Source organism: Chelonus insularis, unplaced genomic scaffold (assembly GCF_013357705.1).
Source record: "Chelonus insularis isolate UGA/USDA-ARS -01 unplaced genomic scaffold, ASM1335770v1 contig_348_pilon, whole genome shotgun sequence".
NCBI lineage: Eukaryota > Metazoa > Arthropoda > Insecta > Hymenoptera > Braconidae > Chelonus > Chelonus insularis.
In genome coordinates, this window is record NW_023276512.1 from 16,216 (window position 1) to 37,492 (window position 21,277).

The 21,277-nt window shown below is 24.4% G+C and overlaps 2 protein-coding genes across 6 annotated transcripts; both read right to left on the bottom strand.

Annotated features, from left to right (window-relative positions):
• Nucleotides 1–84: 84 nt before the first annotated feature.
• Nucleotides 85–2,830, bottom strand: LOC118066552 (putative gustatory receptor 28b). Its single transcript, XM_035082668.1, has 3 exons — nt 1,068–2,830; nt 896–982; nt 85–810 (listed from the first exon to the last, which is right to left on the bottom strand). The coding sequence occupies exons 1-3, from the start codon at nt 2,097–2,099 to the stop codon at nt 688–690; spliced, it is 1,242 nt and encodes a 413-aa protein (XP_034938559.1). The 5' UTR covers nt 2,100–2,830; the 3' UTR covers nt 85–687.
• A 1,423-nt stretch (nt 2,831–4,253) lies between these two features.
• LOC118066548 (CUGBP Elav-like family member 2) lies at nt 4,254–21,245 on the bottom strand. 5 transcript variants are annotated; one of them, XM_035082657.1, is made up of 12 exons: nt 21,019–21,243; nt 19,266–19,432; nt 19,003–19,085; nt 18,865–18,913; nt 10,522–10,874; nt 10,042–10,387; nt 8,970–9,068; nt 8,796–8,834; nt 7,985–8,209; nt 7,453–7,749; nt 5,023–5,167; nt 4,254–4,382 (listed from the first exon to the last, which is right to left on the bottom strand). In XM_035082657.1, the coding sequence occupies exons 1-11, from the start codon at nt 21,096–21,098 to the stop codon at nt 5,040–5,042; spliced, it is 1,866 nt and encodes a 621-aa protein (XP_034938548.1). In that variant the 5' UTR covers nt 21,099–21,243; the 3' UTR covers nt 4,254–4,382; nt 5,023–5,039. The 5 variants fall into 5 exon arrangements, with proteins under 5 accessions (XP_034938548.1, XP_034938549.1, XP_034938550.1 ...); XM_035082658.1 differs by lacking the exon at nt 21,019–21,243 and adding an exon at nt 19,516–19,716 and having other exon boundaries at nt 5,019–5,167; XM_035082659.1 differs by lacking the exon at nt 7,985–8,209 and having other exon boundaries at nt 5,019–5,167; nt 21,019–21,245.
• Between the last annotated feature and the right edge of the window lie 32 nt (nt 21,246–21,277).

The window sequence follows — 21,277 nt, forward strand, 5'->3', positions numbered from 1 at the left end:
TAATTCACTGTAATTTTATTCATTTTTTTCCACCAACTATTCTCGTAAACAATTTATTTATAAATTGACACATTGTTTAAGTAATTATCAGTATAATAATGTAATAGTACTAATTGAATTATCATAAATTTAAACAATAAGATTGTTAAATGTAATAATAATAATGAAAAAAACAAAAAAAAAAAAAAATTCAAGATGATATTGTAGAAATGACTACGCTAATAATAATATTGTGTGTCACAAGTTAAAGCTGTTGTATCAGTCACTGCACTACTATATAATACACTTGTTGGCTATGCACAAGGATTTCATGTGTATGTATTCTCTTCTTCAATCAGTTGAATACTTAACTTGAATAAATAACATTAAGATGACGTTCTTACATTGACAAAAAATTAAATAATAATCAATTTCCAAACTGTTTTATCGACAGCAATGTACATATTTCCTCAATCATAACACCAAATTACCGACAATTGATAATTGTCCATTTAAGAAACTATTTTATCGACCGGTGAAAAGCAAGTTTAGATATGATCAGATTTGAATCGTTTCCGGGTTATCAAATTGAATTTAATCTGAACAGATCTGAATTTGTTTTTCACGGGAAATTACCTTTTAAAGAAAATTTGTACATTCAATAAAACATAGTAATTACTGTTGATAATAAAATATCGGTAATTATCGTCAATTATTAGCCATTGTTGTTATTGCGATTGTTGTTGTACTATTATTATTCATTTGACATGAATTTGTAGTTATTAAAAATTGTATTAATATTAGAAGATAAGTTGTAACACCGCCTGCAATCTTTAAATAAAAAAAAAAAAAAATGAGGTTAGTTGAGAATTTTTTTGTTTATTATCGGTAAAATTATTAATATAAAATCAATTACCGAGGTTAAAAGAGTGTAATCAAGTGCCAATCCTTTGGCTAAAAAATTTGTCTTACGATGAAGTAATTGTAGAGAAAATATTTGTAACTAAATAAATGAAAATTTTTAATGAAAAAAAAAAAAATAATTCTAATAAATAATTAAAATATGAATTATTTTTTTTTTTTTTTACCTCTTCTGCTATTTGTTTATCAATAGTATTATTTAATATCTCATGTACAATAATTCCTGTTTTGTCTGCTTCATCTTTAGCATGTTCACAAACACCAACGGCTGTTATGATATATCCAGAATAATATGTTACAGACGTTATGAAATACGAATACCATATTTGCTTTTCAAGATTAATATCTTTAAATCCAACGGTTTTTAAAATATAGAAATATAATGAAAATGTTATTTCAGCAAAAGTTAAGGTAACTATGGCGATCATTTGTAATGAAAAAGTACAATTAAGTTGTAATACTAAATTACAAACATCATTATGTTCTTTTATTATTTTTTTAATTTCCATTAAAATAAGTGGATTTTTACGTACATGATAAATTCGTCGTAATAAATGGCATTCATCATTTTCAATATGAAACTTTAATTTAATTAATTTCTCATTAATTATTTGAAAATGAGTATGAATTATTAAGACACAATTGGTGTAGAGTGCATTCACTAGATATACTATAATTGTTGTGTAAACTCCAAAAGCTTTAAAACCAATCAGTGGATAACTTGATGAGAAAATATTTGGAAAATGTGCATAAACAAACAGAATACCAATTAAATCTTTCAGATGAATTAATCTTGATAATTGACGATATTTTTTAGCTGGTATTTTTACCGATTCTTTAGCTAATTTTTCTAGAAAATCAGTTCTTGTTTTACGTTGAAAAAATGCTGTTATTATTATCCAAAATCCAAATGATAAATAACTATTTGCTTGCAAGATTGCTGGAACACTGTCATAATCTAGCTCTCCAGTCACATCCATGTGATACATAATAGATGAATATGTTATTAAATAAAAGATGATAATTATTATTGAAAATATGTATACAGGTTTTGAAATAATTATTGATGTTGGTGTTTTAAATTTGTATGGAAACACTCCATGAATTTTCCAAAGTATTAAACATGGCCACATAAGTGATAAAAAATTAGTCGCACGAAATGGTTGCCATTTTTTAGTTATATTTATTTTATTAATCATATTAAATGAAAGTTAAATTAAAACAAAAAATAAATAAAAACGAAGATGCGTTTCGAATAATAACCACAGAAAATATGAACGATAATTTCTTGTAGTATAAAGCACTATCACGATTGAAATCGATTTTTATTCATAACATTGATAAATGATAAAAAGCTTTTCTATTTAATTAAGTAATATTTTATTTTTGCCAATATCGTCTGCAATTTATCTCGAATATTATAGAATTATTTTTATAAATAGAATAATTATTAATCAAAAATGAATTAATAAATAAACATAATTACATTTCATATCGGCAAAATATGTTTTTATTCAAATACAAATGTTTTATCGCACTATATGTAGTCTTATTTTAACGCGAATTTTTTCATCACATGTTTGTTATATAATTGTTCTATCATTTTCAACTCTTTCACCATTTTTTTCTTTTGTTTTTTTTTTTTCTTTTTTACATTCTCACATTTTACGATTGACTGATTGACACACAAAAGCGTCTAATTAATAAATCACTTTAACGTCAATATCAATTACAATTAGTGATTTCTTTTTTTTTTTTGTTTTTTTATAAATTTTATTTTTTTATTTAAATGATCGTAAAAAATCTACAAATTTTTTTTAAATTCATTTAATCGATCGTTATATCTTGTTTAGTAAGGACTGGTGTTATCTAGTATACTTTTTGCACAGTACATATCACGCATTTCAACATATTGACAACTAATACATTGTTCTTTATATATACATTTGCTTGACATAACAAACATTCACAATTCGCTACTTAATCTTCTTCATTATTTCTATTTAATTTATTCATCATTCTTTATCATAATTATTAATTTTAAAATCACTGTTGACACTTTTTTTATTCAATAATATAATTGGTATATTTGTTTTTTTTTTTTCATATTATTCTTTTTATCACCTATTAATTGTTTGTTTATTATTATTAATTAAGTATTTTATAAACAATATAATAAGTCACAATTGAAACAAATAAATAATAAAAAAAAGGAAATAAATTATAATAATGTGAGCAAGATGACAACAAATTTTCTTCGACCATATTATTATTATTATTATTATTATTATTGATGTTTTCTAAAAAAAAAGAATCTATTAAATGAATAAATAAATTGATATATTTATTAGTTCATTATTAATATTCATGCATAGGCTTTTGTAACCTGCAACACACACAACACAAATACAGTGGGCACTTTTTGTTTTTATTTTTCCAATAAAAATTATCAATATATTTTTTTCAAATTTTTGTTTAGTTATTTTTTTTCGTTTTGTTTATCTTTGTATCAATGATAATTGATTATTGATGAATAACTATTATAGTTAAGGTTTAATATATAATATAATTATGATTGGATGCACGATGAAATTAATATATTTTGTTATAATCTTTGCCAACCACGATATGTCAAACATCATTTCTTTTTTATATAATAATTATATTTAATATAATTATCTAATTTCAAACTTAAAGATGCATTTAAGTTTAAAAAATAGATATGACGATATTTATTATTGATATTTTTTTAAACATTTATTAACAGTTACAGTTTGAAATAAAAATTATTTTTTTTTTTTTAAAAACAAAAAAAAAAAGAAAAGAAAAGAACGAAAAATCAAAATAACATACACAAATTATTAATAATAATAATATGTTTAACATAAAAAATAAGAAAAATTGTTATCAATTCATGTTTGTAACTGAGATAAAATACATATATATATATATAATATTAGATGCACCTTTTAGTTAGAGATAAACTTAAAGTTGATTTTCAAATAATTATTTTAGTCTTATCAATATAAATCTTTGATTCATCTTAATAATAATAATTGAAAGAATAGTAGATAATTTTTGGTATCTAAACTTGTTAATAACATAAATTTCAAATGAAAACAAAAAAAAAAATAGTACAATACATTAATTAAAAAGAAAAATGAGATAGAAAGCAATAATCAAAGTGTAAACTAATATTGTGTTGTAACAATACAGGCACCGCGTTTGACAAAAAAAGCAATACTTGAAATAATGAATTGTGCATCGCACAATTGTTGCATGAAACAGACATGGTATATGTATACATGTATATATATAAACATATATATATATATATATATATATATATTTTATTTATTTTTTTTTTTAATACGCTTCTATGTGTATATATATATATTTATATATATATTTATATATTTATATGGCACAGATATAGTTATTCCGATCATCAGATACGTTGTCACAGGCCTGTGCATCTGCATCTGTACACACAACAAACACGTAAACGTGGTTAGTTTATCCATATACATATAATAAGCCATTTTGTTATATTTATAGCGTCATTTAAATAAAAACGATTATAGCAACAACAATGATACAATAAATATTTTAAATTAAATAATATATATATATTATATATATATATTATACGTCAAGTGTTAATTAAATTGACGATTAAACTTACAATAAAATGTGTGTATATATTTTTTATAAATTAATTTATGAAAAATTCAAGCACATAAATGACTAGAAAATTTTAATTCGCGTATTATTAAATAAAATAAACGTTAATTTAACGATATATCACAGACATTTGTTTTTGTTTATAATAATTTACCTTTGGTATTAAAGAAAAAAATGTATATAATTAAAAATGCATAATTTTTAAATTGTACTTTTCTGGAAAATACTAAAAAATTATTTTTTTTTTTTTGTTTACGTAGATAAAATAATATACGTAATTAATATTAATACTCATAATGAATAATGACAGTTTAATAAACGTATTATTAATTATTTTTTTCTTACTTTTTGTTTAATTTGTTTTAAATAAATTAATAAAATAATTTATGTAAATATTACATAATTAAAATAATACTGCAATGGAGATTATCTACCTACAAATAAATCCATCCTGCTCAATATGGTTTAGCAGCTTCTTTGGCTCGTTTATGTTCAACTTTAAGACGTTTTGCACCTACATGAAACCCATTCATTGTTTGTATAGCTGCTGCGGCACTTGTTGGATTATCGTAAGATACAAAACCTATAAAAGATTAATTTTTAATTAGCCAGATGATTTGTATAACTTGGCTACTTATTACTTTAATATATTAATAGTTGAATGGTATTAAAATGAATTATAATTAATAATATAATTGCAAATAAATAAAATAAAACTAGAAAGGTCATGAATACATTGGATCCAATAAAAAATCTGTCAAAGTGGATCTGACTGCACTTTAGTATTCCCATTCATTGAAATCCGTAATTTTGTCATCTTTCAATTTTAAATTGTTTATAACAAATTAGAATTTTCATAAACAATATACAATTGTTTAATCACATCAAATTATTTATGACAATATTTTATCAATATTTATTAAATATAATTATAGTAATGATTATTCAATAAATTAAAATCATTCTTAATTGTTTATAACAAATTGCTATTGTTATGAATAATATACGATTGTTTAATCACATCGAGTTATTCATGACAATATTTTATTGATATTTATTAAACATAATTATAGTAATGATTATTCAATAAATTAAAATCATTCTTAATTGTTTATAACAAATTAGAATTTTCATAAACAATATACAATTGTTTAATCACTTCAAATTATTTATGACAATATTTTATCGATATTTATTAAATATAATTATAGTAATGATTATTCAATAAATTAAAATCATTCTTAATTGTTTATAACAAATTGCTATTGTTATGAACAATATACGATAGTTTAATCACTTCAAATTATTTATGACAATATTTTATCGATATTTATTAAATATAATTATAGTAATGATTATTCAATAAATTAAAACCATTTTAAATTGTTTATAACAAATTGGAATTTTTATAAACAATATACAATTGTTTAGAGTCATTTGAAGTTGTTAACAACCATATTGTTTTGACCTCAACAATGTCAACAATGTTAATCATCTAATAAGTAGAATCTATTTCAAATGTTATTTTTATTCAACTTATTTTACACTCTTTTTGTTATAAAAAAAAAACGGCTGGACTAAATTTGTTCAAACTCCTTCCAAAATTTTCTTCATTGTATTATCTTCAAAATGAAATTTATTTAGAGTCGATATCTTCAGTGGTTCTCGAGATATCGAAAAAGAAACAAAAAAATCGGACATACGTACGTACAATTATACGTACAGACAACTGTACGTACGTAAATCCATTTTTAAACCTTCTAATATGCTTTCAAATGACTTAAAATGTAAAGATATAATAAAATTACGAATTCCAAAAATCGACTCCATTATATTAACTTATAATCAACACTCTAGATAATTCTATCTAAAATAATTGAGATTGATTGAGAAAGTTTTTGGATAAAAAAATATCCTTTAGATGTGGTGAGTGATTTTTAGCAGGGTATGAACTAGTGAGTTGGTTGCATCACCAACATGTCCAATGATCGAAAATGCACTACGACTTAATATAAAACGACGATTGATCCAGTTTTTACACCATATTTACATCAATTCCAATCATAAATTTTCGTTTGTTACTTCAGTTACCCTAGACCTATCGTATCATTTTTACAATGTAATCAAATTATTCAAAGTACAAATGATTGAAGTATTGTTGAAGTTAATGATAATAATGATGATTGATATTTGTGTTAATACCAACTGTATATATAAATAATATTAGTGTATATAAACTATTATTTAAATAAAGTAGCATTAATACTTTGTACTGAGTCTGCGAAATCTATGGTCTATTTTAATTAATAAATAAACTATATAAAAATGAATAGAATAATTACTTGGAGTCTCGATAGATGTTAAAACTAGACTAATATCAATAAGTTTCATTTACAAATAATCAATTTTCAATTTTTGGTACTACAATTTATTTAAAAATTCAAACAAACCATTGTTATTTTATAGTTACAAGTTTTCACTTCTATCACCAGTCCCTATGACTGCCTGACACTTTTTTTTTTAAATCTTGTAACATCATAATTGCCTATCTCCATCTATATCTTGATAAATGATGACATTGGTTGTTAGCAAGACTTGACTAATTTGTTTATATTTAATTCGAGACTAAGTCTTTCTTGGTTATAAAAATCTTACATAAAAGGGCCAAGTTGAGCTTTTATAAGAAGTTTAAGTTAGTCTTAGCTTTAGGGTAGTAATAATTAAAGCCCAACATTCTTTACTGTTCTTATGAGTTTAATAAATGAGTTCATTATTTTGTTAAAACTATCTCAAAGATGAATTTTTAAACATCCAATATTGATATAAATAATTGAATTGAAAAAGTAATAAAAGAGATTGCTGACTTACCAAAACAACGACTTGAATTTTTCTTGAGATCAATAACTACTTTGGCAGAAAGCATATTACCAAATGGTACAAAAGTAGAGGCGAGATCAATGTCGGTAAACTCATGGGGTAGATGATAAATAAACAGATTACATCCCTCAGGACCCTCTGTTTGCTTCCCAGCTGCGTTTACAATCATAGCTTGTTGCTGAGCTGCCAATACAGCAGCAGCAACAGCTGCTGTTGAGTTATTTCCACCGATTCCACAATTTGTATTAGTTCCTACAGTAGCTGAGACTGGAGTTAATGCTGGAAATCCTATTAAAAAACATTTTCATTTAGTTTATTTATTATTTTTAGACTTAAATAAAATTATCGATGTTTAATAAAAATGCTTTTTCATCAGTAAAATAATAAATAAATTAAAAAAAAAAAAAAGATGAAGATTAAATCTTCATGAGCAAGCAATTTTCCTTATTATCTAATTTTACTTCAATTTTTTTCGATACTTTTTCTCTAACAAGTGGAAAAGCTTGATAATGCAATTTTTTACCTGCATAATGTTGTAAACTTGAATAAGTACTGCCTAAAGAGTCTTGAAGGCATCCTACACCTGTACTACCACCCTCACTACCACCACCACCACCACTTAGAGAAGTGCCAGGAAGAGAATTAAGCGTTAAAGATGATACAGGATTAAAGCAGCTGTTAGTGTTGCAACTATTTGAACTGCTATTATTGTTTGTATTGTTTGTCATTACATTATTTCCCGTTGATCCTACAATAATAATGCAACCCATTAAAATATTATTAAGCTGAACAAAAGAAAAAAATAATATTGAAGCTTTTATTTTACCATTACCATATAAATAAAATTTACATTTAATATTAATTAATAATAATAATAAAAATCATTTATTCTTTTTAACAATAAAACTTTTACGTCAATTTCTCATACTTAAGAATTTACCAGTGACTTATTTTGTTCCTTCAAAATGAAGAATTTTCCTTAGTAACTTAATACTTTGACTTACCATAGAAACTTTAAAATCTTTTTTTCTTTTTTTTAATGTTTTTTTTCTTTCTACTTAAACTTTTCTCTATGACAAGAAATTTTTTATCAACTTTCTTTCCAATCTTTTGTACAATAAAATTTCTTTTTGAAACTTTTCATTCAATTTCTGATAATTTTTACACCTTTAGGAAAAAAAAAAAAAAAGAAAAGAAAGTATCCAGAAACCGAACAGAAAATAAAATCCCTTCTGGACCATTTCAAATCTCCAGACACAAAATTACATAACGTGAAAAGGGGGGTATACACCGTAGAAACAGAGTAGAAAATCAATAAGTTGGTTGTAAAATACCTGTTTGAGATGAAGTAGCTGCTGCTAATCCACTTAAAGCTGCAATTAAATATTCAATAGTGAATATAGTAAGAGTATTATCCACTTAGAGTATATATGCATTTAGATGGTATATGTGTATTACGTATATACTGAATTTTATTCAATTATTCATTTTGCTGTTAATCAACTTACTGACTGGTGGAATTTGTATGCCTGCATTTGCGTTCGTTATCGCAGCAAGAGCCATCAATTTTTGTACGGTCATTGGAGTACTACCGACTGTTGTATTTGCTGTAAAATATTACAATATTATTAAACGTTATGTAAAAGATAATAAGATAATTATCTATTTTAATAAATAATATATAATATCACATTTAAGGTAGTATGAATAAAAGATAATAATACACTCACAACAGTAAACTAATTATATGCATTAAAGATGAACATTCAAATTAATTGTTTTGAAAATTAATTATCAAATATTGGAGTTTTTGACATTGACACAATAGAAAACTAATTATTAATTCTTTCAATAAAATTAATATTTTCATATTTTCAGGAAATTTTGAAGTGTATAATAATTCTGAGTAAAATTAAAAGAGGCTCAAAATGAAAATAAGGCCCAATGTAGGCCTTATTTTAGTCTAAAAATATTTTTAGTGCCAAAAAGGAGTCTAATAATAAAATTTAACCTTTTTTCAGTGTATTTTGAGACCTAATTTGAGCCTAAGTTAATTTTCAGACCCACAATTCACTTAATTTAAGTTAAAATTATTTTTTAGATTCACAAAATGCCCAATTAAGGCCCAAAAATATTTTTAAAACAACAAAAGAGAACAACTTATTATTTAATTATCTTTAATGCAGCAAATTCACAGTTGTAATAATTTATTCTTGAATATAATTTCAGAAAATGAGGTTAAATTAAGTACATTATAGGCTTAAAAAATTTTTTTGGGCCTGATTTAGACATTTTGTGGGCCTCAATTGGGCATTTAGTGAATCTAAAAAATAATTCTAATTCAAATGAGTTCATTATGGGTCTGAAAATTAATTTAGGCCTTAATCAGGCCTCAAAATACACCGAAAAACAGGTTAGGTTTTTTTATTACTGAATTTAGTGTATTATTAACTATGATAATATTGATTTAATTATAATAAGATTTGAATGATCTTTTGTAATCTATTTAAAGTAAAATAGATGGCCAGTTAATAACCCATACTACCTTAAATCTGAAATAAATCAATAAATAAGTAACACCTGAAACATAATCAGCTCCAGCAGTGGAATTACCAAGTGATGCAATACCAGGCAATCCCTGAAGACCAGTAGTGGTATTTAATTCAGGTAAATTTGGCGGTAGAGTTTGTGGTGTTACTACACCAGCAGCAGCAGCTGCCGCTGCTGCTGCTGCTGCATTCAATTCTAAATGTTGCTGAATAAGCAGTTGATGTTGAATGAGACTATTATTGATAAGTGGATTAGTGTTAGGAGTTGTCAAAGTAGTGGGTGTTACCAATCCACCACCTGCTAAGTTGCCATTAGTATTCAAAGTTGTTTGAAGTTGCTGGAGAAGTTGTGCTGATGCTAAGCCATAAGAATCCGTCTAAAATATAAAATAAAATCAAAGTTAAATATCATCAACTTTTGTTCATATGATAAGAATATTATATAATTGGATACAACACTTGCTTATAATTCATTATAGAGTTTAATATTGAAGTTAAATAAATTATTTACATTAGTCAGATAGTGTGGTGTCGTTATTAAATTGTTATTAACTCCAGCAATATTCCATAAACTTGCTTGCATCTGTTGCATTCTTTTCTGATCCTTCTCCTTTTGGGTATCAGCAAATTTCACCACCAATGGTGATGAACAACCCTCCATTGTACGTGAATGATGCAAAGCTTTGATGGCATTTATAGCATGCTGTTTACTGGCAAAAGTTACAAAAGCACAGCCACGACTTTGACCAGTACTGTTATCCCTCAGTACAGAACACTCTTCAATAGCTCCATAAGTATCAAACATATTCCTAACGTCATTCTCGGTGTACTTTTTTGATAACATCCCAACAAAGAGTTTGCGATCTAAAATAAATAAAAAAAATAAAATAATAAAATATATGTTGAATTAAATGTTAAATTTATTTTATTCTTGATGTAACGGGATATTATAGAAGAGTTTAAATTGATAATGTAAAATAAATATTTTATCGATAGTATTTTATATATACATTATATAAATATACAAATCAAATAAAGAACATTTGTATGAGATACTATATTCTCATCTCTAAAAATGGTCTCTTCCGGTCAAACATATGCGCCTTATACGTATGCATACAATGTGTCACGTTTATATTACAGAGAAAACGGGATGCATCCTTTCTTACATACTAATTGTCTAGAGTTTTTTTATTTTTTCATATTTTATATTCGATTAATAGTTTCATTAATATTTTAAAAATTATCCAAAACCGTTGGAACATTTTTATCTATTTATTTATTTATTTATAAATAAATTCTTTATAAAAATAAATATGTTTAAAGTGTGATGATAAATGACTTGAAGGTGTCATAAATATGTTCTTCATTCAAACCAGGTGAGTATTAAAAATTTTTAAGAATCAATAAAACCTAAATACTGTTAGATACCTCTCCCTTATTATAAGTTTTATAGAAATATAAGTAAGAACTTGATTTTACTAGATTTTTTAGAAATTTGTCATGAACTCCATTTTTATATATCCTGTCATGAAACAACCCTTTTAAAACCTGCTAAGAGGAGTCCTCTTCAAGGATTTATGTCTAGTCGAATCCCGCAGTACATCTAAAAAATTTTTAAATAGGTTTTTTTTATAATTATGTGTACCTAAATTCTTTTTTTAAATTTTAACTAATGATTAATTGGTAATAATTTAAATTGTACTGATTTATAATTATTTATTATAAATAAAAGCTTCCATATGACTGCTGTCAGCATCGCATTCAACATGTCGGACCATCCATTATTCCATTTTGCCAAAGTTTTTATTTAATTTTAGAAAAATAAACCCAGTAACACCTATTTTTGTTGCATAAATAAATAAAAAAACGTTGAAATTTTTTAATATTAATTTAATATTTTTTAAAATTTTTTTCGTCAAATATTTGCCTAAAATAAGTAAATAAATAATAAATGAATATAATAAATAAATGTATTATTTATTATAATGAAGCAATTTTTTATACATAAATAAAAAAACAAATTTTTATAAATAAATAAAAAAATTACCAACTTTAAGAAATTGATGATTTTGTAGGTTTTTTTTGTTCATCAAATAATTAATAAAATAATATTGAACAAGAAAACTACAATTTTTTTTTATCGAAAATACGATTTTTACATTCCGATAGTTGTGTCCTTCTCTAGCGCGTGGTGCCGCCTATAGTGCTGTCTCGCTTAGATACACGGGACCATTGAAATGCGAAAAAATCATATAAAAAAAAATCAGCGCACTTTCGTTTTTGGGCACATTTTTTCTACAGGTCATTACGGATATTTTGACATTAGAAAATTAAAAATTGCCCTTTGTACAAAAATTTTCAACACAAATGGAGCCAAGCCTCCTATATTGACTGGACTATAAGTTCAATTGTTTCATAAAATATATCAGAAACGGTATATTTTTTTGATGGAAATCAATAAAATATTATTTACTTTATTATACATCTCAAATTCAAGCTTTAAAAATGAAATTTATAAAAGTGTCATACATCTTCAAATAACCCTGTTCCCTAGGATTAAGTAATCAGTTTTGTCAAAATCTTTGTACGAGAAGCATCTCATCTCAAGATAAAATTCACTCGAAGTCTTAGTATCCAACAATACCAAATATATAAAACAAAAATGACATAGTTAAGATAAATTTATGGTTTATATTTTTATTCACTCTTCTAGTCAAGATTACCTTATAATTATTTATGCTGATTTTAAATAAAATATTCAAGTTTGAATTTAATAAATTTCAGACATGTTTGAGTAAAAGATCTTCATCGTTCCTTTTTCCAGAAATTATTTAAACATGATTCAAAAGTAAGTATTTCATTCTTTTTAAATATTCTGTTTACACAAAAATATAAATAAATAAAAATAAAGTCTAATAAATAGCAAATATTAATTTTTAATAAAATATTATGCTTTAAATAATTTAATTTTCAACTACTGAACATGGTAAATGTAACAATAATAAACAGTCAAGTCCAAAAGATTATAAATTATAAGAAGAATTAATTTTGTTTAAATTAATCATAATGTGCTTAACTAGAAGATAAAAAATATTTAATAACAATTAATTTCTAGTTAGTTCATCTCTTTAAATGGTGGAATAAAGAAATTCGAGTCACTTAACCTATCATCATCATCATTTATGGTTATATATCCTGCCCTTATATTATAATATACACTGATAGAAGAATATATTTGGTGGGACTAAATGAATTCATTAAAATTATTTTTCGGCATTTATTTGATACATATAAAGATTTATTTGTAGGTAATAAATCTTCTTTGCTTAGCAGTCTGATATTATTATATTTATAAAACCATTAAAAATTCACACGAAATTAAATGGTTATAATGTAATTGCTCGTCGAGCTATTGTTTAAAAGAAAATATTAATTTTAATCATTACGAAACCGTTATTTTTTATTTAAAAATTTTCAATAAATAAAAGTTATTTCATAATATAACCTAACATTTGATTATGCTTTACCATTATTCTACCTTACCATCGAGCCCAATCATAGTATTTAGATGAGAAATAAATATTTGTTTGCAGCTAAGAAATCATTTATTGAGCCAAATAAATCTACTCTAATAAATAATTTCTTAACTGTTAACAAATGTTCACTCGATTTCTTTTTCAAATAACATATTTATTAGCTGCTAATAAATTATGTTAGATACAAAGAAATACTTCTATCAGTGTAGTTTATTTATATATATATATATTTTATCTAGCTTTCTTAATTCCCTAAACTCTTTCTTCTATATCCTGCCATAAAACTGCACTTCAATATTACCCCAGAAAACTACACTTTTCACCATTTTCCAAATCCTCAACTACCTGATTCAAATCGTTTCTCTACCCCAAAAAATAGCTTTTCGTCACCAAACAACAACCCCTTCTATCCTAGATTTAATCCCATAAATACACCCCATTTTGAGGAAGCAGTACTGTAAATTCCAGTTTTACAAAATGCATTATTTTAATGCGGATAAGTGTGTTAAATATGACGTCATCCATTTGATTAAAATTGTAGTAACTTTTTATACACTTAGAAATGCGTTAAAAGTGACTACAATGTTAATCAAATGGGTGACGTCATATTTAACACACTTATCCGCATTAAAATAATGCATTTTGGAGAACTAAGATTTACAGTGAGATCACTTTTTTCTAAAACACCAAAATCTGTCTATTTGTTTTCTATTTTCTAAATCATACCATTTTATATCAGAACAACTGTAAGCTGTACGAACTAATAAGTTTTAATAAACTCAAAATAAATAAATAAAATTGAAATTAATATTTAATTAAAATAAACTGTAATTATAATTAATTTAAAAAAAAAAAAAAAAATATTTTAAATCTTAACTCATCTTACAAGTATGCATATCATTATTCTCTAGTATTTTCTATTTATTATTATTCAGATTCATTGAAATAAATCTTGTAATGACTATTAGCAACGATTAAAGGCATTAACACATTAGCAATTGTAGATTAACAATAATGTAAATGTTAAATAAATAAATATGAAACTTGAATGTGTTAATATAAATAGTATTTAACAATGACGAGATAATTATTAATCTTAAATAAATAAATTAATAATAACAATTATAAACTGTAACAATAATTATTCAATAACAATTAAATATGATGGTGTTAATAAAATTAATGATGTTACCTGGTACTGAATAAGGCACATTCTGAGGTTGTGGTGCCCAATAAGTTTGATTAATAGCTGGATATAAATTTGAATTAGAACTAATATGTGCCACACCACCGTATTGTTTTTTACTTTTCATTGCCATTATTTTAACATTATTAACGACCGATTATATTTAATTAATATCACTCCAAAGGAATTGTCTTTCTTGATCAATCAACAGTTGGATCAACACTATCTCCAACACTTGTGCAATTTTAATAATAAAATAATTAATGTTAACAATATTCCAAACTTGCACTAATGATTCTTGATATTTCACTTGATATATATTTGAACAAAATATTTAACAAAAAAAAAAAATTTAACAACTTGTCTTTTTTATCTTGTTGATAAAATAAATGTAGCAATTATGCAAAACTTTGAACTAATCGCCGCACGCCACAAATGGCGCGGGCGAGAATATCGCGGCATTGATGTCTCTCTGGCCTTCTTTTACAGTACTTTAGTGTGCTTGTAATAATAAAAAGTTTAATATGTCTGGTGACTAATAACTGATTAGAAATGTTTGTTGATAAAAATAATATTCACTTGATAATCAGATATATTTTGAATTGTAATAAAAAATAAATCCACTTCATTATTTTTAAATTTAAATAAATAAGATGTAAATAAATAAAAATAAGTAGTAGAAGTCGATGCTAATCTGGTTATAGCTCTCTCGTGGAGGATGCCTAGTTGCGCAATCACTTGCTGTTGCTATTGCTGCTGCTGCTGCTGTTGCAGTGCTTGTGTAATATTCCGCATAGACAATGACGAGGCAACGTGTGTATATGTGATGACCAGTTAAAACAAAAGAAAAAGATGACTTGGCCAACAATAGTCTTTTTTTATTCTCTCTCTATCGTTATTTCATTGAATTGTCCACGTTTAAGTACTCATTTCTCACGACTTAAGATTGTACTGAGTTGCTAAAATTTTTAAATAATCACGTTTTTACATATATGTATATGTGATATTATCATTTTTTTTTCTTTTGAACAAATTTTGTTTTATCACATTACTTTTAACGATTAAATACTATGAAAATATTTTATCAATTAATTTTTAAAAATTAAATATAATAAAAAAATTCAGACAATTGATTTTTAACATTAAATTTTAACATTTAAATATAATAAAACAAAAAATTCAAACAATTTTAAAAATTCTTTTTAAATCATTAAATATAATAAAAAATTCAAACAATTGATTTTTTAAATTAAATTTTAACATTTAAATACAATAAAAAAAAATTCAAACAATTTTGAAAATTTTTTTTAAATAATTAAATATAATAAAAAATTCAAACAATTGATTTTTAAAATTAAATTTCAACATTTTAGATACAAAAAAAAATTCAAACAATTTTAAATATTCTTTTTCAATCATTAAATATAATAAAAAATTTAAACAATTGATTTTTAAAATTAAATTTCAACACAATTTAAATACAAAAAAAAAATTCAAACAATTAACATTGAAAAGTACTTTTAACTATTAAAAATAATAAAAAAAATCAATCAATTTATTTGATAAAATAATTAACAAATATATTAATTCTTATAAATCCCAAAAATTATACTGATAAATAAATGTATCACTACAAAATAATTAAAAAAATTTCATTGAAATTAAAATGTATGATTAACATTGATAGCTATTAAAAAAAAACGACTAATTTAATTGATAGATATTTTCAAGAATATTAACTATTTCATAACAATTCAAAATAATTAATAAATCATTAAATAAAAAAATTTTCTCAAAAATTCTTACACAATAAATCAACATAAACAATTTTTTTTTGTTCAACACTCAAAAAAATCACTTAGATTTATAAAAGAAAAAAAAAAAAAGGTGTCCTAATAAACTAAAACTAATTAAAAAAAGCTTCAATCATATTTTCTGATACATCAGTCTAACACGGGCTGACCCGAGGGGCTTAAAGCACTTCAAATGGTGAATAGAGTAGTACTACACTACCGATGAGTTGATGGTTGCTTAAGACATACTAATCCACGTCGCGCGACACTCAACAAGTGAGCGGATCGCGGTCGACATCATACGCATACCTTCTTATTTATTCTCTCTCTATCTTTTTTCCTTTTCTTTCTTTTTTTACTCAATACATTTACGTGTGCATTATCTACCTGTACTCCAATACCACCAATCTCACTCATGAATATGTGTGTATGTAGTGAAGAGAAAAAAAAAAAAATTCCCATTTTGTCACAGTGGTATATACCTAACTACCATAGTCTAACTTACTTAATTATCATTACCTTTATTATTATTGTTAATGCCTTTGTTACATTAATCATCTAAACATACCTGTGATATTTTTGACCGATAACAAGTCAACCTACATATTTAAATTTCACTATATATTTATTTTTTTTATTTATTCAATATATTATTTAAAATATTATTAATAGACATTATATCATGAAGAAATTTTTTTTTTTTTTATTACTAATGCTCTTTAATTCACTGAATAATATTATTATTTATTAATATCCCTTACAACAATTAAATTGTTACGTAAAATATGAATTATCTGATTATTATTCAACCAAATAAGATATTATTGTTTTTAAAAAAAAAAAAATTCAATATAATAATTTTATAAAAAGATGTGATAATATAAAACTAGTATTTTACATGAAAATAAAACTGTTGAATTCCTTATTCAAATGAAATGTAATTAAATGCATTGTTTTTAAACATATGATACAAAGATCATGCAAGGTCAGCAGCACACATTGGAACCCGAGACTCATTTTCTTGAATAATATTTAAACCAAAGTATGTATTTAAATATTGCATAATTGACATAAACATTTGCAATATATCGGTACTTTCATTATAATTTATAGTTAAATTTATTTCTATTTACCAGAACCTATGTAAATGAAGATCATTTTTATATGATTATTATTAACTATCAGCTAATCTTTAAAAAAAGTTTAATAATTTTTTCAAATTTACTTTCATTGTGTTCATCATGACAATTTGATATAAAAAAGTAAAATTATTTATACATATGTATATATACATCTAATAAGTTATCATCATGTGTGCACGTCATCTCTGATATGTTGGATACACACAGAGAGAAGACAAGATAAGGTTTATCGCTTTCGCATTTTATACACACGTTTAACACATGTGATACCTATGGCTTATATAATTTATCACATCATCCTTTTTTCTATCCCTACATATCTTCTTAATAAATCGATTTTATTTCAATTGATCCTTTCTTTACTTATTGATAAATTAAAATATTATAAAATAAATTAAATAACTTCCCACTGGGAAATTAATAATAATAACCATAAATAAATAAATAATAATAATAAAATAAAGTAATAAAATAAATAACAATACTTAAAAAATAATAACAATTTAATATTATTTATTAATTAATACTTTTTAATCCAAGCTTTGTAATGAAATTGCTTTAAATTAAATTTGAAATAATTAATAATATTATTACAACTATAAATATATCAATTTTGTTTGAAATAAAACAATAAGAGTCCGAGTGTTGTAGTATGTTATTAGAAAAACGAGCTATTACTCGTCGTGTCATATTATAGAACTCGGCTCAAGATAAACTATTGTATAAACCAAGAAGAGAGTCTGGCATCGTCATCCAAAATAAACAAAATGTCATATGCTTATAAATAGAGCGCTTTCATTCCTATCTACTATACATATATGCAGAGCACTGTCACGTTTCATATGTCTATTATATGCACATTATTACATACAAGTGCGTGCTGTTGTTAATTGTCTCACATGTTTTATTTCACTTGCTACGTTTACTCTAATTCTTTACTATATAATACAACACTATTATATTACAAACCTTCCTAGGTAAATTGGTATTACAAACCCTCATATTATTTATTATTATTATTAAATATTAATCAATATTATTTGATGACCTGTCATCAATAAATATCTTTGATGTTGAAACATCAATAGCCTGATGATGGTTAATAGATAAATTTAAATAAATATACGAAATGTTGATGTGATGTTTGGAGGATATTATTTATTTTTAAATATAAATATTTAATTAAAAACTCACCAACTCGGTGTCCACTATCAGCTGGTTTCATCTGAATAGGACGATGCATCTGTAAGATAATTAAAAAATAAATAAATAAATAATAATCATAATTTTATTTAATAAAAAAAAAATCAACAATATTTTGTCAATACTTACCCCATTGAAGGTTTTAATATTGTGTAAGGCATTTTGAGCTTCCAAAGCTGCTTTTCTTGTATAAAAAGTCACAAAACAGCAACCTGTAAATAAATGAATTAAAAATTTTCAATTAACTTAGCTATTATTTAACTTATCTTTCTTTATCTATCAATTAACATTACTATTTTATTAATTAATTATATTATTGATAATACGCTAAGCTTCATCATCATCATCTGGTTGATGAATTTTATTTAAAATCAATAATCAATTAAATTTACCTTGATGATTTCCTGTATATTTATTTCTCAATACATGAATTGAATGCACTTGTCCAAATTCCTCAAATAATGCACGTAGATCTTTCTCTTCCATATCATGAGGTACCTGACCCACAAACATCTTGATCGTATCAGGATCGGGTTTTTCCATGCTACTATTCATCATTCTGAAACAAAAGAAGATTACTTGAAATTAATATCATTTAAATAATAAAATGAATCAAGTAATAATTAAATAAATAATCATTACCAATAAATGATTATTTGATGATTAAAAAATAAATTTAAAATAATTAAATTCGTTAATAAAAGTAATAAGTAATTAATACTAGTAAGATAGTTATTAAGATGCCGATCTTAACCAACCCGCGTGTCTCTAATAACTAAGACTAGATATTCCAACAAAACAAAGAGTCAACTTGTACAGACAAATTCGATACTCGATGCGAATATTGACATGCGATCAGTCAGAATGTAAAGTCGGTTTCAAGAGCTATTATAAAATGTTGTTATTGATTTAAGTTAAAACTATAGATAAGATACTTATACACGAGGTCTCATGTAATGAAGAATGTAATATGGGAGAAGGTGAATCTCTCATCAAAACTCACACACACAGCCACGCGATAATACAAAGTTAATATAATTTGTCGATAATTCTTTGGACTAAATGAAAAAGGAAAGAAAAAAATGACTTGTGATGATTGAATCGTCTACGTAGAATGTAGTACAGAAGTAGATGTGTGTTTGGAATAATTCGAAAATAGAATATCTTGTTGGATGAACTGTGCGATAATTATATATACATATATGTATGTATGTATGATGATGAATGTACATGAAAAGAAGAACGATGCACTGTGACGTTTACTCTAAATTATACAAGTTACAGATGCTATAAATTATTGATTAAGCCTGCAGAAGTACTGAACGTTTAACAACTGAAAATACCACACTCAACGTCTCTCTTTCGTGGAATATGTAATATTAGATGTCGACTTATGTACACGTATATGTTTGATTAATTATCGAACAAAATGTGTTATCGAATTTGTAGGTATTTCTATTGATATTACATTCTGTATTGGTAATATATAAAAACATCATGTAGATCAAGTCGATCATTTTATCTCTATCCTTTTGATTAGGTTTATACACTGGGAGAATACTTTTGTCATATGGAACAATGTTTTAGTCTATCGATAAAATAAATGTCGAATATTAGCGATAAAATTGCTTGAAAATAATATTTTAGTCACTTCAGACACCATAGGTGTCTTGATAAATCATTATTTCATTGATTGTTCAACTTAATTGATTAACAAAAAAAATGATAACAAACCAGCACTCTAGATAATTCTATCAAAAATCATTGAGATGCAATGAAAATATTATTTCAACCCCAGATAGACTTGGGGGATTATCATAGATTAAATTCAACTGTTTCTAAAAACTTTGCTATTCTAAATTGCCATTTTAATTCTTCTTGTTCATAGTAAATTCTTTTCTTGGCATTCGACATTGATTAGTATTATCAATAATTCAGTGACTCATTGATTCAATTCTTTCAAAAAAAAAAAGAAGAAGAAAAAAACAATAAACCAGTACTTTTATATAAAAGCATAAATTTGAAAGTAATTTTTCATTGGTATTAAATAAAATAATATCTCTTCAATACTTGGAATCTACATAAAAATAAAAATAACTTTAGTGTATTATATTATATCTATTATTAAAATTCAAATGAACTTACGTATTTTCGTCATCATGACTGTTATTAGTCAACTGTTGGGTTGATGACAATTGTTGTTTCTCTTGTTGTTGTAATTGCATTGATTGATGTTTTGTTGAAAGAAGTAATTGATGTGATACATTATTATCAATGTTATTATTATTGTTATTATTTGTATCATTATTATTATTATTATTATTTAAATTAACTTTTATTAATTTATTTAAATCATTACCATTATGATCATTATTATTTTTACTAGTATTATTGTTGTTGTTAT

Coding starts and splice junctions, on each gene's coding strand:
- LOC118066552 (XM_035082668.1), bottom strand. CDS start 2,099: ATGATTAATAAAATAAATATAACTAAAAAATGGCAACCATTTCGTGCG. Junction 983..1,067: donor ATAAACAAATAGCAGAAGAG/GTAAAAAAAAAA, acceptor TCATTTATTTAG/TTACAAATATTTTCTCTACA. Junction 811..895: donor ATTACACTCTTTTAACCTCG/GTAATTGATTTT, acceptor TTTTATTTAAAG/ATTGCAGGCGGTGTTACAAC.
- LOC118066548 (XM_035082657.1), bottom strand. CDS start 21,098: ATGCAATTACAACAACAAGAGAAACAACAATTGTCATCAACCCAACAG. Junction 8,835..8,969: donor CATACAAATTCCACCAGTCA/GTAAGTTGATTA, acceptor ATTTAATTGCAG/CTTTAAGTGGATTAGCAGCA. Junction 7,750..7,984: donor AAGTTTACAACATTATGCAG/GTAAAAAATTGC, acceptor GTTTTTTAATAG/GATTTCCAGCATTAACTCCA.